Genomic DNA, 20,623 nt, shown 5'->3' with positions numbered 1-20,623 from the left:
AAAGAAAAAAAAATAAATTTTAAAAAAAAAAAGGGACCTGAAAGTGCCCAACTCCCCACGTGAGCCAAGGTTGCCACCCTGGGACAGCAAAATTCCTCTTGCTAGAACGTGACAAAGCCCTCCAGGAGGTCGTTCTTGTCGGTTTTGATTTGTTTTATTTTTTATTTTTTATTTTTTACTGATTTCTACATTTTCCTGTACTGATTCTGTAAAATATTCGAGCAAATTGAAGAGTTTTTTGCACAACCCTTGGCCACTTTTGTACTTTTCCTTATTTAAAGGTAGGACACGGAGGCTTTGGATGGGATTTATGCCTCAAATCTTCCTCTTTTTGGTTTTTTTTTTTAAGTGTTTTTGTGAATATGAGCTTTCTCTTGGAATATAAAGTTTTTAATCCGTTGTGTGAAATTCCCTCAGTAGCCCAGGTGTGTTTCACAAGGGAGTGAAGGTGAGAAGAGCTCCCAAACCTGACCTATCAGAGGCCAAAAACGCCCTTTTCTATCCTACCTCTTGCCCAGCCTTTAAAAAAAAAAAAAAAAACACAAAAATGGAAAAAAAATACGAAAAGCTTTTTTTTTTTAAAAAAAAAAAAAAAGGAAAAATGAAAAAACCGAGCTGCTTGTGTGCTGTGTTTTGTTGGGTGGTGTCTCAGCTGGTGCTGCGTTGGGGCTGAGAGGGGGCGGGTGGAGCTGGTGGGATTTGGTGGGGGAAAAAAGTGGAATTTGGGCGGGGGAAAAGGCGAAATTTGGGGGGAAAAAGGGGAAAGTGGGGAATTCTCGCCGCGGGGGCCGATGGGAGTTGTAGTCTAAGCGCTCTTAGGGTTTCAGCGCCTTCTTGGACTACATCTCCCAGCAGCCTCTGCGGGGCACCACGTGGTACCAGCGAACCAATAGGAGTGCGTCGATGGCGGTAGCGGGACTCCCTTCACGGCGCTCTCGGCGGCGGTAACGGGGCCCAGGTACCGGGGTGGGCCCGGCGGCGGAGGTGACGTCACGGGCTCCGAGGGATGCTGGGAAACCTTGAGAGACGCCGGTGAGGGAGAGAGAGACCCCCGGGCCTGGCCGTGAGGGGAGAGACCCTCGGCCTGGTGGTGAGGGGAGAGCCCCCGGGCCTGGCCGTGAGGGGAGCCGGGGCCTGGTGGTGAGGGGAGAGCCTGGCCGTGAGGGGAGAGACCTCGGGCCTCAAGGTGGCACAGGGATTGTCAGGGTGGCCATTAGGGTGGCACAGGGACTGCTGGAGTGGCACAGGGACTGTGAGGGTGGCACAGGGACTGTTGGGGTGGCCACTGGGGTGGCACAAGGACTGTTGGGGTGGCCATTGGGGTGGCACAGGGACTGTCGGGGTAGCCATTGGGGTGGCACAGGGACTGCCAGAGTGGCCACTGGGGTGGCACAGGGACTCTCAGGGTGACCACTGGGGCAGCCCAGACCTGCCAGGATGCCCCTGTGCCCAGCAGGTCCCCCCCCACGCCCTCACTCCCCTCTCCCCATCTCTCTCCCCCCAGCTCCATGGATCCGTGCCCGGCCAGGCCCAAAGCCCCGTCCTTCCTGTCAGACCTGGGCAAGGCCACGCTGCGGGGCATCCGCAAGTGCCCGCGCTGCGGCACCTACAACGGCACGCGGGGGCTGAGCTGCAAGAACAAGACGTGTGGCACCGTGTTCCGCGCGGGCACGCGGCGCCAGCCGGGCGCCGACGCCGTGCGCGTCCTCACCGGCTCCCACAGCCAGCTCTACTCCGTGCGCCAGCGCGACTCCCGCTGCTTCGTGGAGCTGGGGGTGTCCGAGACGGCCATCCAGACCCCCGAGGGCACCCTGATCACCCAGCTGAGCTCGGGGCGCTGCCACGCGCCCGCCTGCTCCAAGGCGGCGGCCGACAAGCAGTGCCAACACCTGAAGCTGGCGCTGGGCTGCCAGGCCGAGGCCACGCCGCTGCCGCTCAAGAGCTCGGTGCTGGGCGCCGTGCAGGCGCCCGCCGAGGCCAAGCAGAGCCTGTGGGAGCTGGCCACCGAGCCCACGGGGCCACTGGTGCAGAGGGTCACCAAGAGCGTGCTGGTGGTCAAGTGCAAGGCCAGCCAGAGGCACAGCCTGGGCTACCTGCACGCCAGCTTCGGCCAGCGCCGCTTCTCCTGCGCCTGCCGCGCCCCCGGGCACGGCCCCAGCAAGGGGGAGGACGAGGAGGAGGAGGAGGAGGAGGAGGAAGAGTCGCCCCCCCCACGCTGCATCCACTTCCTCGCCTGCATCTGCGCCTTCGCCAGCGACGAGAGCCTGGCCCAGGAGTTCTCTGAGTTCCTGGCCTCCGATGCCGGCGGTGGGAGCGGGCAGGGGTTGGGGGGGGGGTCCGGGGGCTTGGGGTCACCCCAAACGCCTGCCTGGGTTCTCCCAGCAGCCATCCCGTGGCTCCCAGTGGGTGCTTCCCATCAGCTGGGGTTGGGTTTGTGTCCTGCCCCGTCCCTGGGGAGGGATTTGCACCGGGATGCAGCCAGCTCCTGTGGGAGCAGAGTGGGGGGCTCTGCTGGGAGCTGGGGGGGCAGATCCCGCTGGGTTGGGGGTCCTTTAGCAGGGCTGGAAACTCTGAACCCCTTCCCAGAGCAGCCTCTGGGGTTCATTCCCTGTGAGCCCCCTCCCAGGGCAGGAATATCTGCGGTTCATCCCATAAACCCCTCCCACAGCAGGAATATCTGGGGTTCATCCCCCAAACCCCTCCCACAGCAGGAATATCTGGGGTTCATCCCCCAAACCCCTCCCAGAGCAGGAATATCTGGGGTTCATCCCATAAACCCCTCCCACAGCAGGAATATCTGGGGTTCATCCCCCAAACCCCTCCCACAGCAGGAATATCTGGGGTTCATCCCATAAACCCCTCCCACAGCAGGAATATCTGGGGTTCATCCCCCAAACCCCCCAGAGCAGGAATATCTGGGGTTCATCCCATAAACCCCTCCCACAGCAGGAATATCTGGGGTTCATCCCCCAAACCCCTCCCAGAGCAGGAATATCCGGGATTCACCCCATTAACAGGGTTCTGCACCCCAAAAGGTGCACCCCAATAACCCCACCCAGTCCTTGGGCACCCCAAAGGTGAAAACGCACCCTGAAGGCCCAACGGGAGCGGGATAAAATCCCCCCTCCCCTCCGTGTCCCCCCTGTTGGGAGGGTGGGGGGTCCTTGGGGACATTTGGGATGTGCTGGGCGGTCGCTCTGTCCCTCTGTGGCCCCGTGGCTCGTGGTTGGGATGTTTTTAGGGACAGGACTTGTGTCCCCAGGTCTGAAGGGGACGGTGACCCCGCAGCTGCTCCGCGGCCCCGGAGCCATGGCGCGGCCTCGGGGGGCGGCTGCTGCCAAGGCCAAGAGGAGGAGAAGGGACGTGGGGCCAGGTGAGTGTCCCTGCGGAGGGCTGGGGGTGGCAGGGAGCTGAAATCCCCCCGGGCAGCTCCCTGGGGTCAGATCCAGCTGTTGGAGCCTCTGGGGCAGCTCCCTGGGGTCAGATCCAGCTGTTGGAGTCTCTGGAGCGGCTCCCTGGGGTCAGATCCAGCTGTTGCAGCCTCCGGGGCAGCTCCCTGGGGTCAGATCCAGCTGTTGGAGTCTCTGGAGCGGCTCCCTGGGGTCAGATCCAGCTGTTGGAGCCTCCGGGGCAGCTCCCTGGGGTCAGATCCAGCTGTTGGAGCCTCTGGAGCGGCTCCCTGGGGTCAGATCCAGCTGTTGCAGCCTCCGGGGCAGCTCCCTGGGGTCAGATCCAGCTGTTGCAGCCTCTGGAGCGGCTCCCTGGGGTCAGATCCAGCTGTTGGAGCCTCCGGGGCAGCTCCCTGGGGTCAGATCCAGCTGTTGCAGCCTCTGGGGCAGCTCCCTGGGGTCAGATCCAGCTGTTGGAGCCTCCGGGGCGGCTCCATGGGGTCAGATCCAGCTGTTGGAGCCTCCGGGGCAGCTCCAGCTGTTGGGCTCTCTCTTGCCCCGGGCCCGAGGGGGTCAGTGGGGCTGGGGGGTGCCGGGGCAGCCCCGGGGGCTGTGAGTGACCAGCGGGGGCTGTGAGTGACCAGCGGGTGCCGGGCCAGCCCCGGGGGCTGTGAGTGACCAGCAGGGGCAGCCCCGTGGCTGTGAGTGACCAGCGCTCCCTCAGGGCCGCAGGGGCCCGGGCCCCTCCTGGCTCCAGACCCGGCTCATCCCGGCCCCAGGAGGAGCAGCCTGAGGAAGCCGCCGGCCGCCTCCTCCTCATCCTCCTCTTCCTCGTCCTCCTCCTCGCTGAAGAGACACGGTGAGCGCTGGGGTTGCGTGGATTGATGTGGATTTTGGGAAGGAATTCCTGGCTGGGAGGGAATTCCCAGAGGGGTTGTGGCCATCCCTGGATCCCTGGGAGTGCCCCAGGCCGGGCTGGAGCACCCTGGGACAGAGGAAGGCGATTGAAGGTGATTTCGTGGGATGGGATTTAAGGTCCCTTCCACCCCAAACCATTCCAGGACCCTGTGGGCTGCTTCGGATGGGATTTTGGGATGGGATTTTTGACTGTGAGGGTGGCGAAGTTGCCCAGAGGAGAGCTCAGAGCCCCTTGCAGGGCCTGGAGAGGCTCCAGGAGAGCTGGAGAGGGATTGGGGACAAGGCATGGAGGGACAGGACACAGGGAACGGCTTCCCAGTGGGAAAGGGGAGATTTAAATGGGATCTTGGGAAGGAATGAGGGTGGGGAGGGGCTGGGCTGGAATTCCCAGGGAAACTGTGGCCATCCCTGGATCCCTGGAAGTGCCCAAGGCCGGCTTGGAGCACCCTGGGATAGGGGAAAATGTCCCTGCCCATGGCAGGGATGGCATGGCATGGCATGGCATGGCATGGCATGGCATGGGAAGGGATAGGATGGGATGGGATGGGAAGGGATTGGAAGGGATGGGATGGAATGCGATGGGATAGGATGGCATGGCATGGCATGGCATGGCATGGCATGGCATGGCATGGCATGGATGGGATGGGATCGGGGTGGGATGGATGGAATGGGATTTAGGGTCCCTTCCAACCCAAACCATTCCAGGATTCCAAGTGCAGGTTTAGATGGGATATTGGGAAGAAATATTGGATGTCCCTGGATCCCTGGAGGTTGGAACAACCTGGTCTTGGGGAGGATGTCCCTGCTGGAGCAGGATGAGCTTTAGGGTCCCTTCCACCCCAAAGCACTCCCTGATTCCATGAGTTATTTGCGTTGGGTTTGTGTGGGATGTCGGGAGAGGAAAAGTCCCTCCAGCACCGTGGAATCCTGTGGGTTTCCCCACAGCCCTGTGGGAAGCCCTCTCTCCACGCTGGCACTGCCCCGTGCCAGGCCAGCAGCCTCTGCTTGCTGCTCTTCCCGCTCTTGGCTTCCCTTTGGCATGGAAATTGGTACAAATCCCTCCTTCTCCTGCTTTTCCCTGGCATGGAGCTCGCCCATCCTGCCCCAGAGGGCTGGTTCAGCTCCCACAGAGCTCTGGGGGGCAAGGTTTGGTGCAGGGTGGCATCAGGGTGGCATCAGGGTGGCATTCCAGTGTCCCTGCCCTGCCTCCTGTAGGCTGTCACCAGGCTCTGGATGAATCCCAGGTGTCCCTGTCCCTTCAGGAGTGGCATTCCAGTGTCACAGAGCTCTGTGGGGTTATGGTTTGGTGCAGGGTGACATCAGGGTGGCATCAGAGTGGCATCAGGGTGGCATCAGGGTGGCATTCCAGTGTCCCTGCCCTGTCTCCTGCAGGCTGTCACCAGGCTCTGGACGAATCCCAGGTGTCCCTGTCCCTTCAGGATTGGCATTCCAGTGTCACAGAGCTCTGTGGGGATGTGTCCAGGGTGGCATCAGGGTGACATCAGGGTGGCATCAGGGTGGCATTCCAGTGTCCCCTGTGTCCTGCAGGCTGTTACCAGGCTCTGGATGAGTCCCAGGTGTCCCTGTCCCTTCAGGAGTGGCATTCCAGTGTCACAGAGCTCTGTGGGGTTGTGGTTTGGTGCAGGGTGACATCAGGATGACATCAGGGTGGCAGCAGGGTGACATCAGGGTGGCATCAGGGTGGCATTCCAGTGTCCCTGCCCTGTCTCCTGCAGGCTGTCACCAGGCTCTGGATGAATCCCAGGTGTCCCTGTCCTTCCAGGAGTGGCTGGCCAGCGTCACGGAGCGCATCCACCAGACCATGCACTACCAGTTCGAGGGTGAGTGTCCCCTCCAAGGCCTTTGTCCGGCTGCAGGATGTGGATTTTCCCCCTGGGAAGTTTTCTGGGATTTGATCCAGGTCACATCAAGAGCAGGCACTTCAAATTTGGGGAGGATTTGGTGTCATTTTGGGGAATTCTGTCCCTCTGCCCCGCTCAGGTGAGACCCCACCTGCAGCTCGGGGCTCCCAGAGTCCCCTCTGGAGTGGGGCTGGGAGAGCTGGGAATGTTCCCCTGGAGAAGGGAAGGATCCAGGGAGAGCTTCCAGAACATTCCAGGCCCTAAAGGGGCTCCAGGAGAGCTGGAGAGGGACTGGGGACACAGGGGTGGAGGGACAGGACACAGGGAACGGCTTCCCAGTGGGAAAGGGGAGATTTAAATGGGATTTTGGGGAGGAATTCCTGGCTGGGCTGGAATTCCCAGAGCAGCTGTGGCTGCCCCTGGATCCCTGGGAGTGTCCCAGGCCAGGCTGGAGCCCCCTGGGACAGGGGAGGTGTCCCTGGGTGGGACTGGACGGGATTTAGGGCCCGTCCCACCCCAAACCATCCCGTGATTCCAGGGTTCTCAAGGCCCTCTGCTCGTTGGGTGCCATCTTGGGAACGCCGTGTCCCTTTTGGGGACCATTGGGTGCCATTTTGGGAACACCGTGTCCCTTTTGGGGACCATTGGGTGCCATCTTGGGAACGCCGTGTCCCTTTTGGGGACCATTTGGGGGCCATTTTGGGAACGCCGTGTCCCTTTTGGGGACCATTTGGGGGCCATTTTGGGAACCATTTGGGTGCCATTTTGGGAACGCCGTGTCCCTTTTGGGGACCATTGGGTGCCATTTTGGGAACGCTGTGTCCCTTTTGGGGACCATTGGGTGCCATTTTGGGGGTCCTTTTGGTGCCTTTTTGGGAACACCGTGTCCCTTTTTGGGGACCATTCGGTGCCATTTTGGGTACACCGTGTCCCTTTTGGGGACCATTGGGTGGTGCCATTTTGGGGGTACTTTTGGTGCCAGTTTGGGAAGGACTTTTGCGAACCATTTTTGGGAACCATTTGGGTGCCATTTTGGGAACCATTTGGGTGCCATTTTGAGAACACCATGTCCCTTTATGGGGACCATTGGGTGCCATTTTGGGGGTACCTTTGGTGCCATTTCAGGAACACCGTGTCCCTTTCTGGGGATGATTTTGGGGACATTTTGGGAACAATTTGGGGGACATTTTGGGAGCACTGTGTCCCTTTTGGGGACCATTGGGTGCCATCTTGGGAACGCCGTGTCCCTTTTGGGGACCATTTGGGGGCCATTTTGGGAACCATTTGGGTGCCATTTTGGGAACGCCGTGTCCCTTTTGGGGACCATTGGGTGCCATTTTGGGGGTCCTTTTGCTGCCTTTTTGGGAACACCGTGTCCCTTTTTGGGGACCATTCGGTGCCATTTTGGGTACACCGTGTCCCTTTTGGGGACCATTGGGTGGTGCCATTTTGGGGGTACTTTTGGTGCCAGTTTGGGAAGGACTTTTGCGAACCATTTTTGGGAACCATTTGGGTGCCATTTTTGGGAACCATTTGGGTGCCATTTTGAGAACACCATGTCCCTTTATGGGGACCATTGGGTGCCATTTTGGGGGTACCTTTGGTGCCATTTCAGGAACACCGTGTCCCTTTCTGGGGATGATTTTGGGGACATTTTGGGAACAATTTGGGGGACATTTTGGGAGCACTGTGTCCCTTTTTTGGGAGCACTTGGGTGCCATTTTGGGAACACTTTTGGTCCCATTTTGGGGGTACTTTTGGTGCCATTCGTTAACATTTTTGATGCCATTTTGGGAACAGCGTGTCCCTTTTTTGGGGACGACTTTGGTCCCTTTTTGGTGAACACTTTTGGTGCCATTTTGGGAACACTTTTGGTGCCATTTTGGGAACACTGTGTCCCTTTTTGGGAACACTTTTGGTGCCATTTTGGGAACACTGTGTCCCTTTTGGGGACGACTTCGGTGTCATTTTGGAAACATTTTTGGTGCCATTTTGGGAACCATTTGGTGCCATTTTGGGGGCAGTGTGTCCTTTTTTTGGGAACACTTTTGGTGCCATCTTGGGAACACCTTTGGTGCCATTTTGAGAACGCCGTGTCCCTTTTTGGGAACACTTTTGGGTGCCATTTTGGGAACATTTTTGATGCCATTTTGGGAACACTTTTGATGCCATTTTGGGAACACCATGTCCCTTTTTGGTGAACACTTTTGGTGCCATTTTGGGAACACTTTCGGTGCCATTTTGGGAGCACTGTGTCCCTTTTTGGGAACACTTTTGGTGCCATTTTGGGAACACCGTGTCCCTTTTTGGGGACGACTTTGGTGCCATTTTGGGAACACCGTGTCCCTTTTTGGTGAACACTTTTGGTGCCATTTTGGGAACACTTTTGGTGCCATTTTGGGAACACTGTGTCCCTTTTTGGGAACACTTTTGGGTGCCATTTTGGGAACACTGTGTCCCTTTTTGGGGACGACTTTGGTGCCATTTTGGGAACACCGTGTCCCTTTTTGGTGAACACTTTTGGTGCCATTTTGGGAACACTTTTGGTGCCATTTTGGGAACACTGTGTCCCTTTTTGGGGACGACTTTGGTGCCATTTTGGGAACACTGTGTCCCTTTTTGGGAACACCGTGTCCCTTTTTGGTGAACACTTTTGGTGCCATTTTGGGAACACTGTGTCCCTTTTTGGGAACACTTTTGGTGCCATTTTAGGAACACCGTGTCCCTTTTTGGGGACGACTTTGGTGCCATTTTGGGAACACCGTGTCCCTTTTTGGGACCACTTTTGGGTGCCATTTTGGGACCACTTTTGGGTGCCATTTTGGGAACCACATCCTTACCATCTGTGCCTCTCAGCTCCAATGCCACTGTCACCACCCCCCTCCACCGCATCCTCCACAGGGACCCCCCAAAACAGGGCCAGCCTCCAAATCCCAGACATTTTCCTGGGAATTCAAGCAGAGCCCTGCCCTGCTGATCCCATGAGCTGCAGGGCCACTTTGGGATGGGGGTTTGGGACACCCCTGACCCCACTGTGGCCATCCCAGGCCGCCCGGAGCCGCTGGTTTTCCACATCCCCCAGTCCTTCTTCGAGGCGCTCCAGCAGCGCATCTCCAGCGGCAGCGGCAAGAAGAGGCTCCCCAATTCCACCACGGGTGAGGGATCCCAAGGAAAAGGGGGAAAACCTGGGAAAACCCCTCTGGGAGCTGTGTTTGGGGGGATAATCGGGGGCACGGAGAGGATTCGGCGCTGCCCGGATTTTTCTTGGCTGGTGCCGAGTGGGAAATGCTGAGAGGGAAAAGCAGGGGGAGAGAGGGATGGGAAATAAAGGGGGGAAAAAGAGGGATGGGAAATAAAGGGGGGGAAAGAGGGATGGGAAATAAAAGGGGGAAAAAGAGGGATGGGAAATAAAGGGGGGGAAAAAGAGGGATGGGAAATAAAGGGGGGAAAAAGAGGCAAAAAATGGGGAAGGAAGGGAAAAATAAAGAGGAAAAGAGGCAAAAATGGGGGAAAAGAGGCAAAAAATGGGGGGGGAAGGGGGAAGGAAAGGGAAAAATAAAGAGGGAAGAGGAAAAAAGAGGGGGAAGAGGCAAAACTGGGGGGAAACGGGAAAAAAGGGGGGAGAAAGAGGCAAAAATGGGGGGAAGAGGCAAAAATGGGGGGGAAAAAGGCAAAAAAAATGGGGGAAAGAGGCAAAAATGGGGGGAAGAGGCAAAAATGGGGGGGACGGGAGAAGGGGAAAAAAGGGGGGAAAAGTGGCAAAAAATGGGGGCAGAAAGAGGCAAAAATGGGGGGGAGGGGAAAAAGGGGGAAAAGAGGCAAAAATGGGGGAAAAGTGGCAAAAAATGGGGGGAAAGAGGCAAAAATGGGGGGAAAGAGGGGAAAAAGGGGAAGGAAAGGGAAAAAGAAAGGGGGCAAAGGGCCCCCCCGAGCCCCTGCCCACCCCTGCCCACCCCTGCCCGCAGCCTTCGTGCGCAGGGACGCGCTGCCCCTGGGCACCTTCTCCAAGTACACCTGGCACATCACCAACGTCCTGCAGGTGAAGCAGATCTTCGACACGCCCCAGGCAAGGGGGGACCCCAAAACAGCCCCGGGGAGGGCAGGGAGGGACCCCAAAACAGCCCCGGGGAGGGCAGGGAGGGAGGGACCCCAAAACAGCCCCGGGGAGGGCAGGGTGGGACCCCAAAACAGCCCCGGGGAGGGCAGGGTGGTTTTAGGGGATTTGGGACCACCCTAAGGAGATGGTTTTAGGGCATTTGGGACCTCATCATGAGGTACTTTTAGTGCATTTTGGGACCCACCAGGAGGTGATTGGGGGGGGATTTGGGACCCCTCAGAGAGTGGGGTACACTCGGGGACCAGGCCCCGGCCCTGAGCCCCTGCTGAGCTCTGCTGGAGGTCCCCAAGTCCCCTAAATCAACCTCCTGGTGGGGTCCCAAATGCCCTAAAACCACCTTCTTTGTGGGGGTCCCAAATCCCTTAAACCGACCTCCTTAGGGGGGTCCCAAATCCCCTAAAACCACCTCCTGATGGGGTCCCAAGTCCCCTAAAATCACCTTTTTTGGGGGGTCCCAAATCCCCTAAAACCACCTTTTTTGGGGGGGGTCCCAAATCCCCTAAAACCACCTCCTGATGGGGTCCCAAATCCCCTAGACCGACCTCCTTAGGGGGGTCCCAAATCCCTTAAAACCACCTTCTTTGGGGGGGTCCCAAATCCCCTAAACCGACCTCCTTAGGGGGGTCCCAAATCCCTTAAACTGACTTCCTTAAGGGGGTCCAAATGCCCTAAAACCACCTTTTTGGGGGGGTCCCAAATGCCCTAAAACCACCTTCTTTGTGGGGGTCCCAAATCCCTTAAACCGACCTCCTTAGGGGGGTCCCAAATCCCCTAAAACCACCTCCTGATGGGGTCCCAAGTCCCCTAAAATCACCTTTTTTGGGGGGTCCCAAATCCCCTAAAACCACCTTTTTGGGGGGGGGGGGTCCCAAATCCCCTAAAACCACCTCCTGATGGGGTCCCAAATCCCCTAGACCGACCTCCTTAGGGGGGTCCCAAATCCCTTAAAACCACCTTCTTTGGGGGGGTCCCAAATCCCCTAAACCGACTTCCTTAAGGGGTCCCAAATCCCTTAAACTGACTTCCTTAAGGGGGTCCAAATGCCCTAAAACCACCTTTTTGGGGGGGTCCCAAATGCCCTAAAACCACCTTCTTTGGGGGGGTCCCAAATCCCCTAAACCGACCTCCTTAGGGGGGTCCCAAATCCCTTAAACTGACTTCCTTAAGGGGGTCCAAATGCCCTAAAACCACCTTTTTGGGGGGGTCCCAAATCCCCTAAAACCACCTTCTTTGGGGGGGTTCCAAATCCCCTAAAACCACCTTCTTTGGGGGGGTCCCAAATCCCCTAAACTGACCTCCTTAGGAGGTCCCAAATCCCCTAAACTGACCTCCTTAGGGGGGTCCCAAATCCCTTAAACTGACATCCTTAAGGGGTCCCAAATGCCCTAAAACCACCTTCTTTGGGGGGGTCCCCAAATCCCCTAAACCGACTCCTTGGGGGTCCCAAACCCCCTAAACCGACCTCCTTAGGGGGTCCCAAATCCCCTAAAACCACCTCCTGATGGGGTCCCAAGTCCCCTAAAATCACCTTTTTTGGGGGGGTCCCAAATCCCCTAAAACCACCTTCTTTGGGAGGATCCCAAATCCCTTAAACCAACCTCCTTGGGGGGTCCCCAAACCCCCTAAACCGACTCCTTGGGGGTCCCAAACCCCCTAAACTGACCTCCTTAGGGGGGTCCCAAATCCCTTAAACTGACATCCTTAAGGGGTCCCAAATGCCCTAAAACCACCTTCTTTGGGGGGGTCCCCAAATCCCCTAAGCCGACTCCTTGGGGGTCCCAAACCCCCTAAACCGACCTCCTTAGGGGGTCCCAAATCCCCTAAAACCACCTCCTGATGGGGTCCCAAGTCCCCTAAAATCACCTTTTTTGGGGAGGTCCCAAATCCCCTAAAACCACCTTCTTTGGGAGGATCCCAAATCCCTTAAACCAACCTCCTTGGGGGGTCCCCAAACCCCCTAAACCGACTCCTTGGGGGTCCCAAACCCCCTAAACCGACCTCCTTAGGGGGTCCCAAATCCCCTAAAACCACCTCCTGATGGGGTCCCAAATCCCCTAAAACCACCTTCTTTGGGGGGGTCCCAAATCCCCTAAACCGACCTCCTTAGGGGGGGTCCCAAATCCCTTAAACTGACTTCCTTAAGGGGGTTCAAATGCCCTAAAACCACCTTTTTGGGGGGGTCCCAAATCCCCTAAAACCACCTTCTTTGGGAGGATCCCAAATCCCTTAAACCAACCTCCTTGGGGGGTCCCCAAACCCCCTAAACCGACTCCTTGGGGGTCCCAAACCCCCTCTGCTGGCTCTCCAGGTGCCGCTGGAGATCACGCGGAGCTTCGTGCAGAACCGGGACGGCTCCTTCGAGCCCTTCCGCAGCCCCCGCGTGGAGGTGGAGCGGCTTCCCGAGGGGCTGGGCCCCCCCGAGAAGCAGCCCCCGCTGCGGCCCCTCGAGCTGCAGACCTTCCTCAAAGTCGGTGAGAGCCGGGGGGGCACCGGGGCACCCCGAAACACAGCCGGGAGGGGCAAGGGGGGAACCCCAAAATAGCCCCAGGGAGGGGCACCGGGGCACCCCGAAACACAGCCGGGAGGGGCAAGGGGGGACCCCAAAAATAGCTCCGGGGAGGGCAGGGGAGAAGCCCAAAATAGTCCCAGGGAGGGCAGGGGGGGATCCCAAAACCCATCCGGGAGCGGCACCGGGGGACCCCAAAACACACCCGGGAGGGGCAGGGAGGAACCCCAAAATAGCCCCAGGGAGGGCAGGGGGAAACCCCAAAAATAGCTCTGGGGAGGGCAGGGGGGAACCCCAAAACAGCTCTGGGGAGGGCAGGGGGGTACCCCAAAAATAGCTCCAGGGAGGGCAGGGGGGAACCCCAAAAATAGCTCTGGGGAGGGCAGGGGGGAACCCCAAAACAGCTCTGGGGAGGGCATGGGGGAACCCCAGAAACAGCTCTGGGGAGGGCAGGGGGGGAATCCCAAAACAGCTCTGGGGAGGGCAGGGGGGAACCCCAAAAATAGCTCCAGGGAGGGCAGGGGGGAAGCCCAAAACCCATCCGGGAGGGGCACCGGGGGACCCCAAAACACAGCCAGGAGGGGTAGGGGGGAACCCCAAAAATAGCCCCAGGGAGGGGCACCGGGGCACCCCGAAACACAGCCGGGAGGGGCAAGGGGGGACCCCAAAAATAGCTCCGGGGAGGGCAGGGGAGAAGCCCAAAATAGTCCCAGGGAGGGCAGGGGGGGGATCCCAAAACCCATCCGGGAGCGGCACCGGGGGACCCCAAAACACACCCGGGAGGGGCAGGGAGGAACCCCAAAATAGCCCCAGGGAGGGCAGGGGGGAACCCCAAAAATAGCTCTGGGGAGGGCAGGGGGAAACCCCAAAACAGCTCTGGGGAGGGCGGGGGGAAGCCCAAAATAGTCCCAGGGAGGGCAGGGGGGAACCCCAAAACAGCTCTGGGGAGGGCAGGGGGAAACCCCAAAACAGCCCAGGGAGGGGCAAGGGGGGAACCCCAAAACAGCCCCAGGGAGGGGCAAGGGGAAACCCCAAAACAGCCCCGGGATGGGCAGGGGGGAACCCCAAAACAGCTCTGGGGAGGGCAGGGGGGAAGCCCAAAAATAGCTCCAGGGAGGGCAGGGGGGAAGCCCAAAATAGTCCTGGGGAGGGCAGGGGGGGGATCCCAAAACCCATCCGGGAGTGGCACCGGGGGACCCCGAAACACAGCCGGGAGGGGCAGGGGGGACCCCAAAAATAGCTCCAGGGAGGGGCACCGGGGGACCCCGAAACACAGCCGGGAGGGGCAAGGGGGGACCCCAAAAATAGCTCCGGGGAGGGCAGGGGGGGAGCCCAAAATAGTCCCAGGGAGGGCAGGGGGGGGATCCCAAAACCCATCCAGGAGCGGCACCGGGGGACCCCAAAACACACCCGGGAGGGGCAGGGAGGAACCCCAAAATAGCCCCAGGGAGGGCAGGGGCGAACCCCAAAAATAGCTCTGGGGAGGGCAGGGGGGAAGCCCAAAATAGCTCTGGGGAGGGCAGGGGGGGAATCCCAAAACAGCTCTGGGGAGGGCAGGGGGGAACCCCAAAAATAGCTCTGGGGAGGGCAGGGGGGAACCCCAAAAGAGCCCCAGGAAGGGCACAGTGAGACCCCGAAACACAGCCGGGAGGGGCAAGGGGGGAACCCCGAAACAGCTCTGGGGAGGGCAGGGGGGTAATCCCAAAATAGCCCCGGGAAGGGCACAGTGAGACCCCCAAAACAGCTCCAGGAAGGGCAGGGGGGGACCCCAAAACAGCTCCAGGGAGGGGCAGGGGGGAACCCCAAAATAGCCCCAGGGAGGGGCAGGGGGGAATCCCGAAACAGCTCTGGGAAGGGGCAGGGCTGGACCCCAAAACAGCCCCGGGAAGGGCAGGGTAAGACCCCAAAACAGCCCCAGGGAGGGGCAAGGGGGAACCCCAAAACAGCCCCCAGGAAGGGCAGGGGGGGACCCCAAAAGAAGAGATGGGAAAAGGGGGCTTCAAGGGTTGGGGGCTTCAAGGGATGGAAAAGGGGGGCTCCCAGAGGGTTGGGGGGCTCCAAGGGATGGAAAAGGGGGGCTCCCAGAGGGTTGGGGGGCTCCAAGGGATGGGAAAGGGGGGGGTCCCAGAGGGTTGGGGGCTTTAGGGGATGGAAAAGGGGGTTCTAAAGGGTTGGGGCTTCAGGGGATGGAAAAGGAGGGGTCCCGGAGGCGGGGGGGCTTCAGGGGAGGGGGAAAGGGGGTCCCAGAGGGTTGGGGGCTTCAGGGGATGGAAAAGGGGGGTCCCAGAGGGTGGGGGGCTCCAAGGGATGGAAGAGGGGGGCTCCCAGAGGGTTGGGGGCTTTAGGGGATGGAAAAGGGGGTCCCAGAGGGTTGGGGGCTTCAGGGGATGGAAAAGGGGGGCTCCCAGAGGGTTGGGGGCTTTAGGGGATGGAAAAGGGGCTCCCAGAGGGTTGGGGGCTCCAAGGGATGGAAAAGGGGGTCCCAGAGGGTTGGGGGCTTCAGGGGATGGAAAAGGGGGGTCCCAGAGAGTGGGGGGCTCCAAGGGATGGAAGAGGGGGGCTCCCAGAGGGTTGGGGGGCTCCAAGGGATGGGAAAAGGGGTCCCAGAGGCGGGGCCTTCAAGCGATGGAAAAGGGGGGGTCCCAGAGGGTTGGGGGGTTCAGAGGATGGAAAAGGGGGGTCCCAGAGGGTGGGGGGCTCCACGGGATGGAAGAGGGGGGCTCCCAGAGGGTTGGGGGGGCTCCAAGGGATGGGAAAAGGGCTCCCAGAGGGTTGGGGGGTTCAGAGGATGGAAAAGGGGGGTCCCAGAGGGTGGGGGGCTGGGCGGGCCGGGCCTGCAGCACCCCCGTGCCCCCCCAGGACACACGTCCCCCACGCAGAAGGAGCCCACCCCGTTCACCATCGAGTGGATCCCCGACATCCTGCCCCGCTCGCGCCTCGGGGAGCTGCGCCTCAACTTCCAGTACGGCCACCACGGGGGGCCCCGGCAGCCCCCCGCCCCCCGCGGGACCCCCCCCGGCCCCGAGCCCCCCCCGGGCACCGGCACCTTCTCCTGAGCCCCCCGAGAAAGGGGCACGGGGGGCTCGGCGTGGGCAGGGCACCGGGCAGACCCCCCCCCAAAATAAAGCAGTGCCACCCCCACCCCACAGTGTGCTGAGTGTCTGGGGGGGCACCCGGAGCGGGGAGGGGGGGCTGGGGGACCCTCAAAATGGGGGGAGAGACCCCAAAATGGGGGGGGGACACACCGGAGTGGGGGGAAAGGGGGGAGACCTGAGAGACCCCAATATTGGGGGGAGATGACAGAATGGGGGGGGACATGAGAGATGCCAATATTGGGGAGGAGACCCCAAAATAAGGGGGGGGGGGAGGACCTGGGAGATCCCAATAATGGGGGGAGACCCCAAAATAACGGGGGAACCCCAAAATAGGGGGGTCACCTGGGAGGCCTCAATAATGCGGGGAGACCCCAAAATAAGAGGGGGCACCTGGGAGACCCCAGTATTGGGGGGGAGACCCCAAAATAGGGGACGGGGACCTGGGAGATCCCAATAATGGGGGGAGACCCCAAAATAACGGGGGGACCCCAAAACAGGGGGGGGGGAATCTGGGAGGCCCCAATAATGAGGGAGGGGGACCTGGGAGATCCCAATAATGGGGGGAGACCCCAAAATACGAGGGGGCACCTGGGAGACCCCAGTATTGGGGGGGAGACCCCAAAATGGGGGGACACCCTCCAAGACCCCCCCAGTGGTAGCGGGGGATGCCCAGCAAAGACCCCCAGCACCCCCAGTAGGTGTCCAGTTGCTCCCAGTTGCTCCCAGTTGCACGCAGAAGCTCCCAGTAAACAGCAGCTGGCTCCCAGTAGGCGCCCAGTTGCTCCCAGTTGCCCTCAGATCACAGTTACCTTCAGGGGCCCTCAAGACCTCCCAGTAAGCGGGACCTAGTTCCCAGTAGGCTCCCAGTTGCTCCCAGTAAGCACTCAGCAGTTCCCAGTAGGCTCCCAGTTGCTCCCAGTAAGCACTCAGCAGTTCCCAGTAGGCTCCCAGTTGCCTTCAAGAGCCCCCAGTACTCCCAATATCCCCAGTGTTCCCAGTATCCAGGGTTCCCAGTATCCCCCTTCTCCCCAGTGCTCCCAGTTCGCCCCCAGTATCCGCAGTGCTTGCAGTACTCCCTGTGATCCCAGTCCCCCCCAGTTCCCCCCAGTGCTCCCAGTTCCCCCCAGTTCCCCCCAGTGCTCCCAGTCCCCCCCAGTTCCCCCAGTGCTCCCAGTTCCCCCCCAGTGCTCCCAGTCCCCCCCAGTTCCCCCCAGTGCTCCCAGTTCCCCCCCAGTGCTCCCAGTCCCCCCCAGTGCTCCCAGTCCCCTCCAGTTCCCCCCAGTGCTCCCAGTTCCCCCCCAGTGCTCCCAGTCCCCCCCAGTGCTCCCAGTCCCCCCCAGTTCCCCCCAGTGCTCCCAGTTCCCCCCCAGTTCCCCCCAGTGCTCCCAGTTCCCCCCCAGTGCTCCCAGTTCCCCCCCAGTGCTCCCAGTTCTCCCCAGTTCCCCCCCAGTGCTCCCAGTCCCCCCCCAGTTCCCCCCAGTGCTCCCAGTTCCCCCCCAGTGCTCCCAGTTCCCTCCCAGTGCTCCCAGTTCTCCCCAGTTCCCCCCAGTGCTCCCAGTTCCCCCCCAGTGCTCCCAGTTCCCTCCCAGTGCTCCCAGTTCCCCCCCAGTGCTCCCAGTTCCCCCCAGTTCCCCCCAGTGCCCCCCCCGCGCTGACCTCCCGCCGCCAGGGGGCGCCGCCGTCCCGCCCCGCCCCCAGCCAAGATGGCGGCGGCCGTGCGCGCGCTGCAGGTGAGGGGAGAGAGGGAAAAACACCGGGAATGGGGGAAAAACACCGGGAATGGGGGAAAACAGCACCGGGAAGGGGGGAAAAACACCGGCAATGGGGGAAAAACACCGGGAATGGGGGAAAAACACCGGCAATGGGGGAAAACAGCACCGGGAAGGGGGGAAAAACAGCACGGGGAATGGGGGAAAAACACCGGGAATGGGGGAAAACAGCACGGGGAATGGGGGAAAACAGCACCGGGAATGGGGGAAAAACAGCACCGGGAATGGGGGAAAAACAGCACCGGGAATGGGGTGGACGACGCGAACGGGAGGGCACAGCGGGGACAGCGGGGGCTGCAGGCCTGTGGGGGACACGGGCCGCGGGGGGCTCTGGGGACACCAGGTGTGGGGGGATACCGGGAATGGGGGGCACCGGGAATGGGGGCACTGAGGATGGGGGGCACTGGGGATGGGGGGCACTGGATAAGAGCCAAGGGAAGGGCTGTGGGGTCACTGGGGATGGGGGCACTGGATAAGAGCCAAGGGAAGGGCTGTGGGGTCATGGGGATGGGGGGCACTGGGGATGGGGGGCACTGGATAAGAGCCAAGGGAAGGGCTGTGGGGTCATGGGGATGGGGGGCACTGGGGATGGGGGGCACTGGATAAGAGCCAAGGGAAGGGCTGTGGGGTCACTGGGGATGGGGGGCACCAGCTGTGGGCTCCCGCCGGCGCTGTGCCCACTCCGGGGACCCCGGCACTGCTCCGGGGGGCTCCCGGGGACGCGCCGGCTGCTGTTGGGGCCGGGGGACCGGGCCGTGCCCCTGCCAGGCTGTCCCCAGCCCCGTGCCCCCTTCTCCAGGTAGTGCCCTGTGCGCTCCACGTCCCCAGCGCCACCCGGCACCTCCACACCACCCCCGCCTGCCTCAAGGTGAGTCCTTGGGGACCCCGGGGCCGTGTCCCCCCGTGTCCCTATGTCCCCCCGTGTCCCCGTGTCCCCCCGTGTCCCTATGTCCCCCCGTGTCCCCCCGTGTCCCCCCGGGGCCAGCCGCGGTGTCCCCGCTGAGCCCGCTGTCCCCACAGACGCGAGCGGCGCGGGTGCGCGTGGGCAAGGGCGACAAGCTGGTGACCTACGAGCGGGCACACCCGCCCCACTACATCGGCCACCGCAAGGGCTGGCTGTCCCTGCACACCGGTGGGTGACGCGGGCACAGCGGGCACAGCGGGGACCTGAGGGCACTCTGGGGAAGGGTCACGGGGCGTTGTGGGGACAGGGAGGTGGAGCAGGAGGGGACTGTGGGGATGGGGACACGGGGGCATTGTGGGGACTGGGCATTGTGGGGCACATGGGTGTCGTGGGGATGGGACACAGGGACATGGTGGGGACAGGGACGTGTGGGGCACATGGGCATGGCATGGGCAGGAGGGTGTGGGACGCAGGGATTGGACATAGGGGACATCCTGGGGATGGGACACAGGGACACAGGGACATGTGGACACAGTGGGCACAGTGACATGGGCATCCCGGGGATGGGACATATGGGCACAGTGGGGACAGTGATGTGGGCATCCTGGGCATGGGACATGGGACATGTGGGCATCCTGGGCATGGGACACAGGGACACGTGGGCATCCTGGGCATGGGACACATGGGCACAGTGGGGACAGTGACGTGGGCATCCTGGGGATGGGACATGGGACACGTGGGCACAGTGGGGACAGTGACGTGGGCATCCTGGGGACGGGACACAGAGACACGTGAGGAATAGGGACACATGGGACACGTGGGCATGGCATGGACAGGGACCCGTGGTACCCATGAGCATCCCAGGGATGGCACACACGAGTCCTGCGGGGCCAGGAGCATGCCTGGGCTGGCACCCAGTGCCACCAGCATTGCCACCGCTGTCCCTGTCCCCGCAGGGAACCTGTGTGGCGAGGCGGGCGCGGCGCAGCGGGCGCTGGAGGACGCGTTCCTGCGGCGCTTCCTGTACGGGACCTTCCCGGGGCTGCTGGCGGACGAGGTGGTGCTGAAGCGCCGCGGGAACCTGCTGGTCATCGGTGCCCTGCTGGCACAGGCACTGCCACCCCCCAAGCTCTACTTCCTGCTGGGCTACGCCGAGACCCTGCTCGGACACTTCTACAAGTGCCCCGTGCGCCTGGAGCTGCAGACCGTGCCCGCCCGCGTGCCCTACAAGTACCTGTAGGGCCGGGAATAAACCTGGGAACATCCCACGGGGAGTGCTTTGGGATATCCTCAGTGTGCCCTGCAAGTGCCCATAGTGCCAGGGATAAACCTGGGAACATCCCACGGGGAGTGCTTTGGGATATCCTCAGTGTGCCCTGCAAGTGCCCATAGTGCCAGGGATAAACCTGGGAACATCCCACGGGGAGTGCTTTGGGATATCCTCAGTGTGCCCTGCAAGTGCCCATAGTGCCAGGGATAAACCTGGGAACATCCCACAGGGAATGCTTTGGGATATCCTCAGTGTGCCCTACAAGTGCCCATAGTGCCAGGGATAAAGATCCCACAGGGAATGCTTTGGGATATCCTCAGTGTGCCCTACAAGTGCCCATAGTGCCAGGGATAAAGATCCCACAGGGAATGCTTTGGGATATCCCCTGTGTGCCCTACAAGTGCCCATAGTGCCAGGAATAAAGATCCGAAAAGGAATGCTCTGGGATATCCCCTGTGTGCCCTACAAGTGCCCGTAGTGCCAGGGATAAAGATCTGAAAAGGAATGCTCTGGGATATCCCCTGTGTGCCCTGCAAGTGCCCATAGTGCCAGGGATAAAGATCTGAAAAGGAATGCTCTGGGATATCCCCTGTGTGCCCTGCAAGTGCCCATAGTGCCAGGGATAACCCTATGAAGGTCCCTAAATAACGCTCTGGGATATCCCCCATGCCCCCTTCCCCGCTCCGGCCATCCCAGTTCAACCAGTCCAGGATCTGACCCAAGGGCGGGAGGGTTTGTGGGCACCTGGTCCCATCCCTGTGGTGGCCTCGTGCCCCCATGGCCCTGCCCCCAC

At 60.9% G+C, this 20,623-nt stretch overlaps 2 protein-coding genes across 2 annotated transcripts; both read left to right on the top strand.

Annotated features, from left to right (window-relative positions):
• The first annotated feature begins 904 nt into the window (after positions 1 to 904).
• C22H2orf42 (chromosome 22 C2orf42 homolog) lies at positions 905 to 15,912 on the top strand. The gene is made up of 9 exons (XM_069035603.1): positions 905 to 1,032; positions 1,505 to 2,307; positions 3,263 to 3,373; positions 4,114 to 4,248; positions 6,044 to 6,148; positions 9,217 to 9,324; positions 10,135 to 10,235; positions 12,595 to 12,757; positions 15,652 to 15,912. The coding sequence occupies exons 1-9, from the start codon at positions 1,007 to 1,009 to the stop codon at positions 15,846 to 15,848; spliced, it is 1,749 nt and encodes a 582-aa protein (XP_068891704.1). The 5' UTR covers positions 905 to 1,006; the 3' UTR covers positions 15,849 to 15,912.
• Positions 15,913 to 17,548: 1,636 nt separating this feature from the next.
• On the top strand, positions 17,549 to 19,826 carry MRPS24 (mitochondrial ribosomal protein S24). Its single transcript, XM_069035379.1, has 4 exons — positions 17,549 to 17,617; positions 18,456 to 18,524; positions 18,677 to 18,788; positions 19,517 to 19,826. The coding sequence occupies exons 1-4, from the start codon at positions 17,591 to 17,593 to the stop codon at positions 19,798 to 19,800; spliced, it is 492 nt and encodes a 163-aa protein (XP_068891480.1). The 5' UTR covers positions 17,549 to 17,590; the 3' UTR covers positions 19,801 to 19,826.
• The last annotated feature ends 797 nt before the right edge of the window (positions 19,827 to 20,623 follow it).

Source organism: Aphelocoma coerulescens, chromosome 22 (genome assembly GCF_041296385.1).
Source record: "Aphelocoma coerulescens isolate FSJ_1873_10779 chromosome 22, UR_Acoe_1.0, whole genome shotgun sequence".
NCBI lineage: Eukaryota > Metazoa > Chordata > Aves > Passeriformes > Corvidae > Aphelocoma > Aphelocoma coerulescens.
The sequence above is the reverse complement of the archived record's forward strand: the minus strand, read 5'-3'. Positions and strand labels throughout refer to the sequence as shown.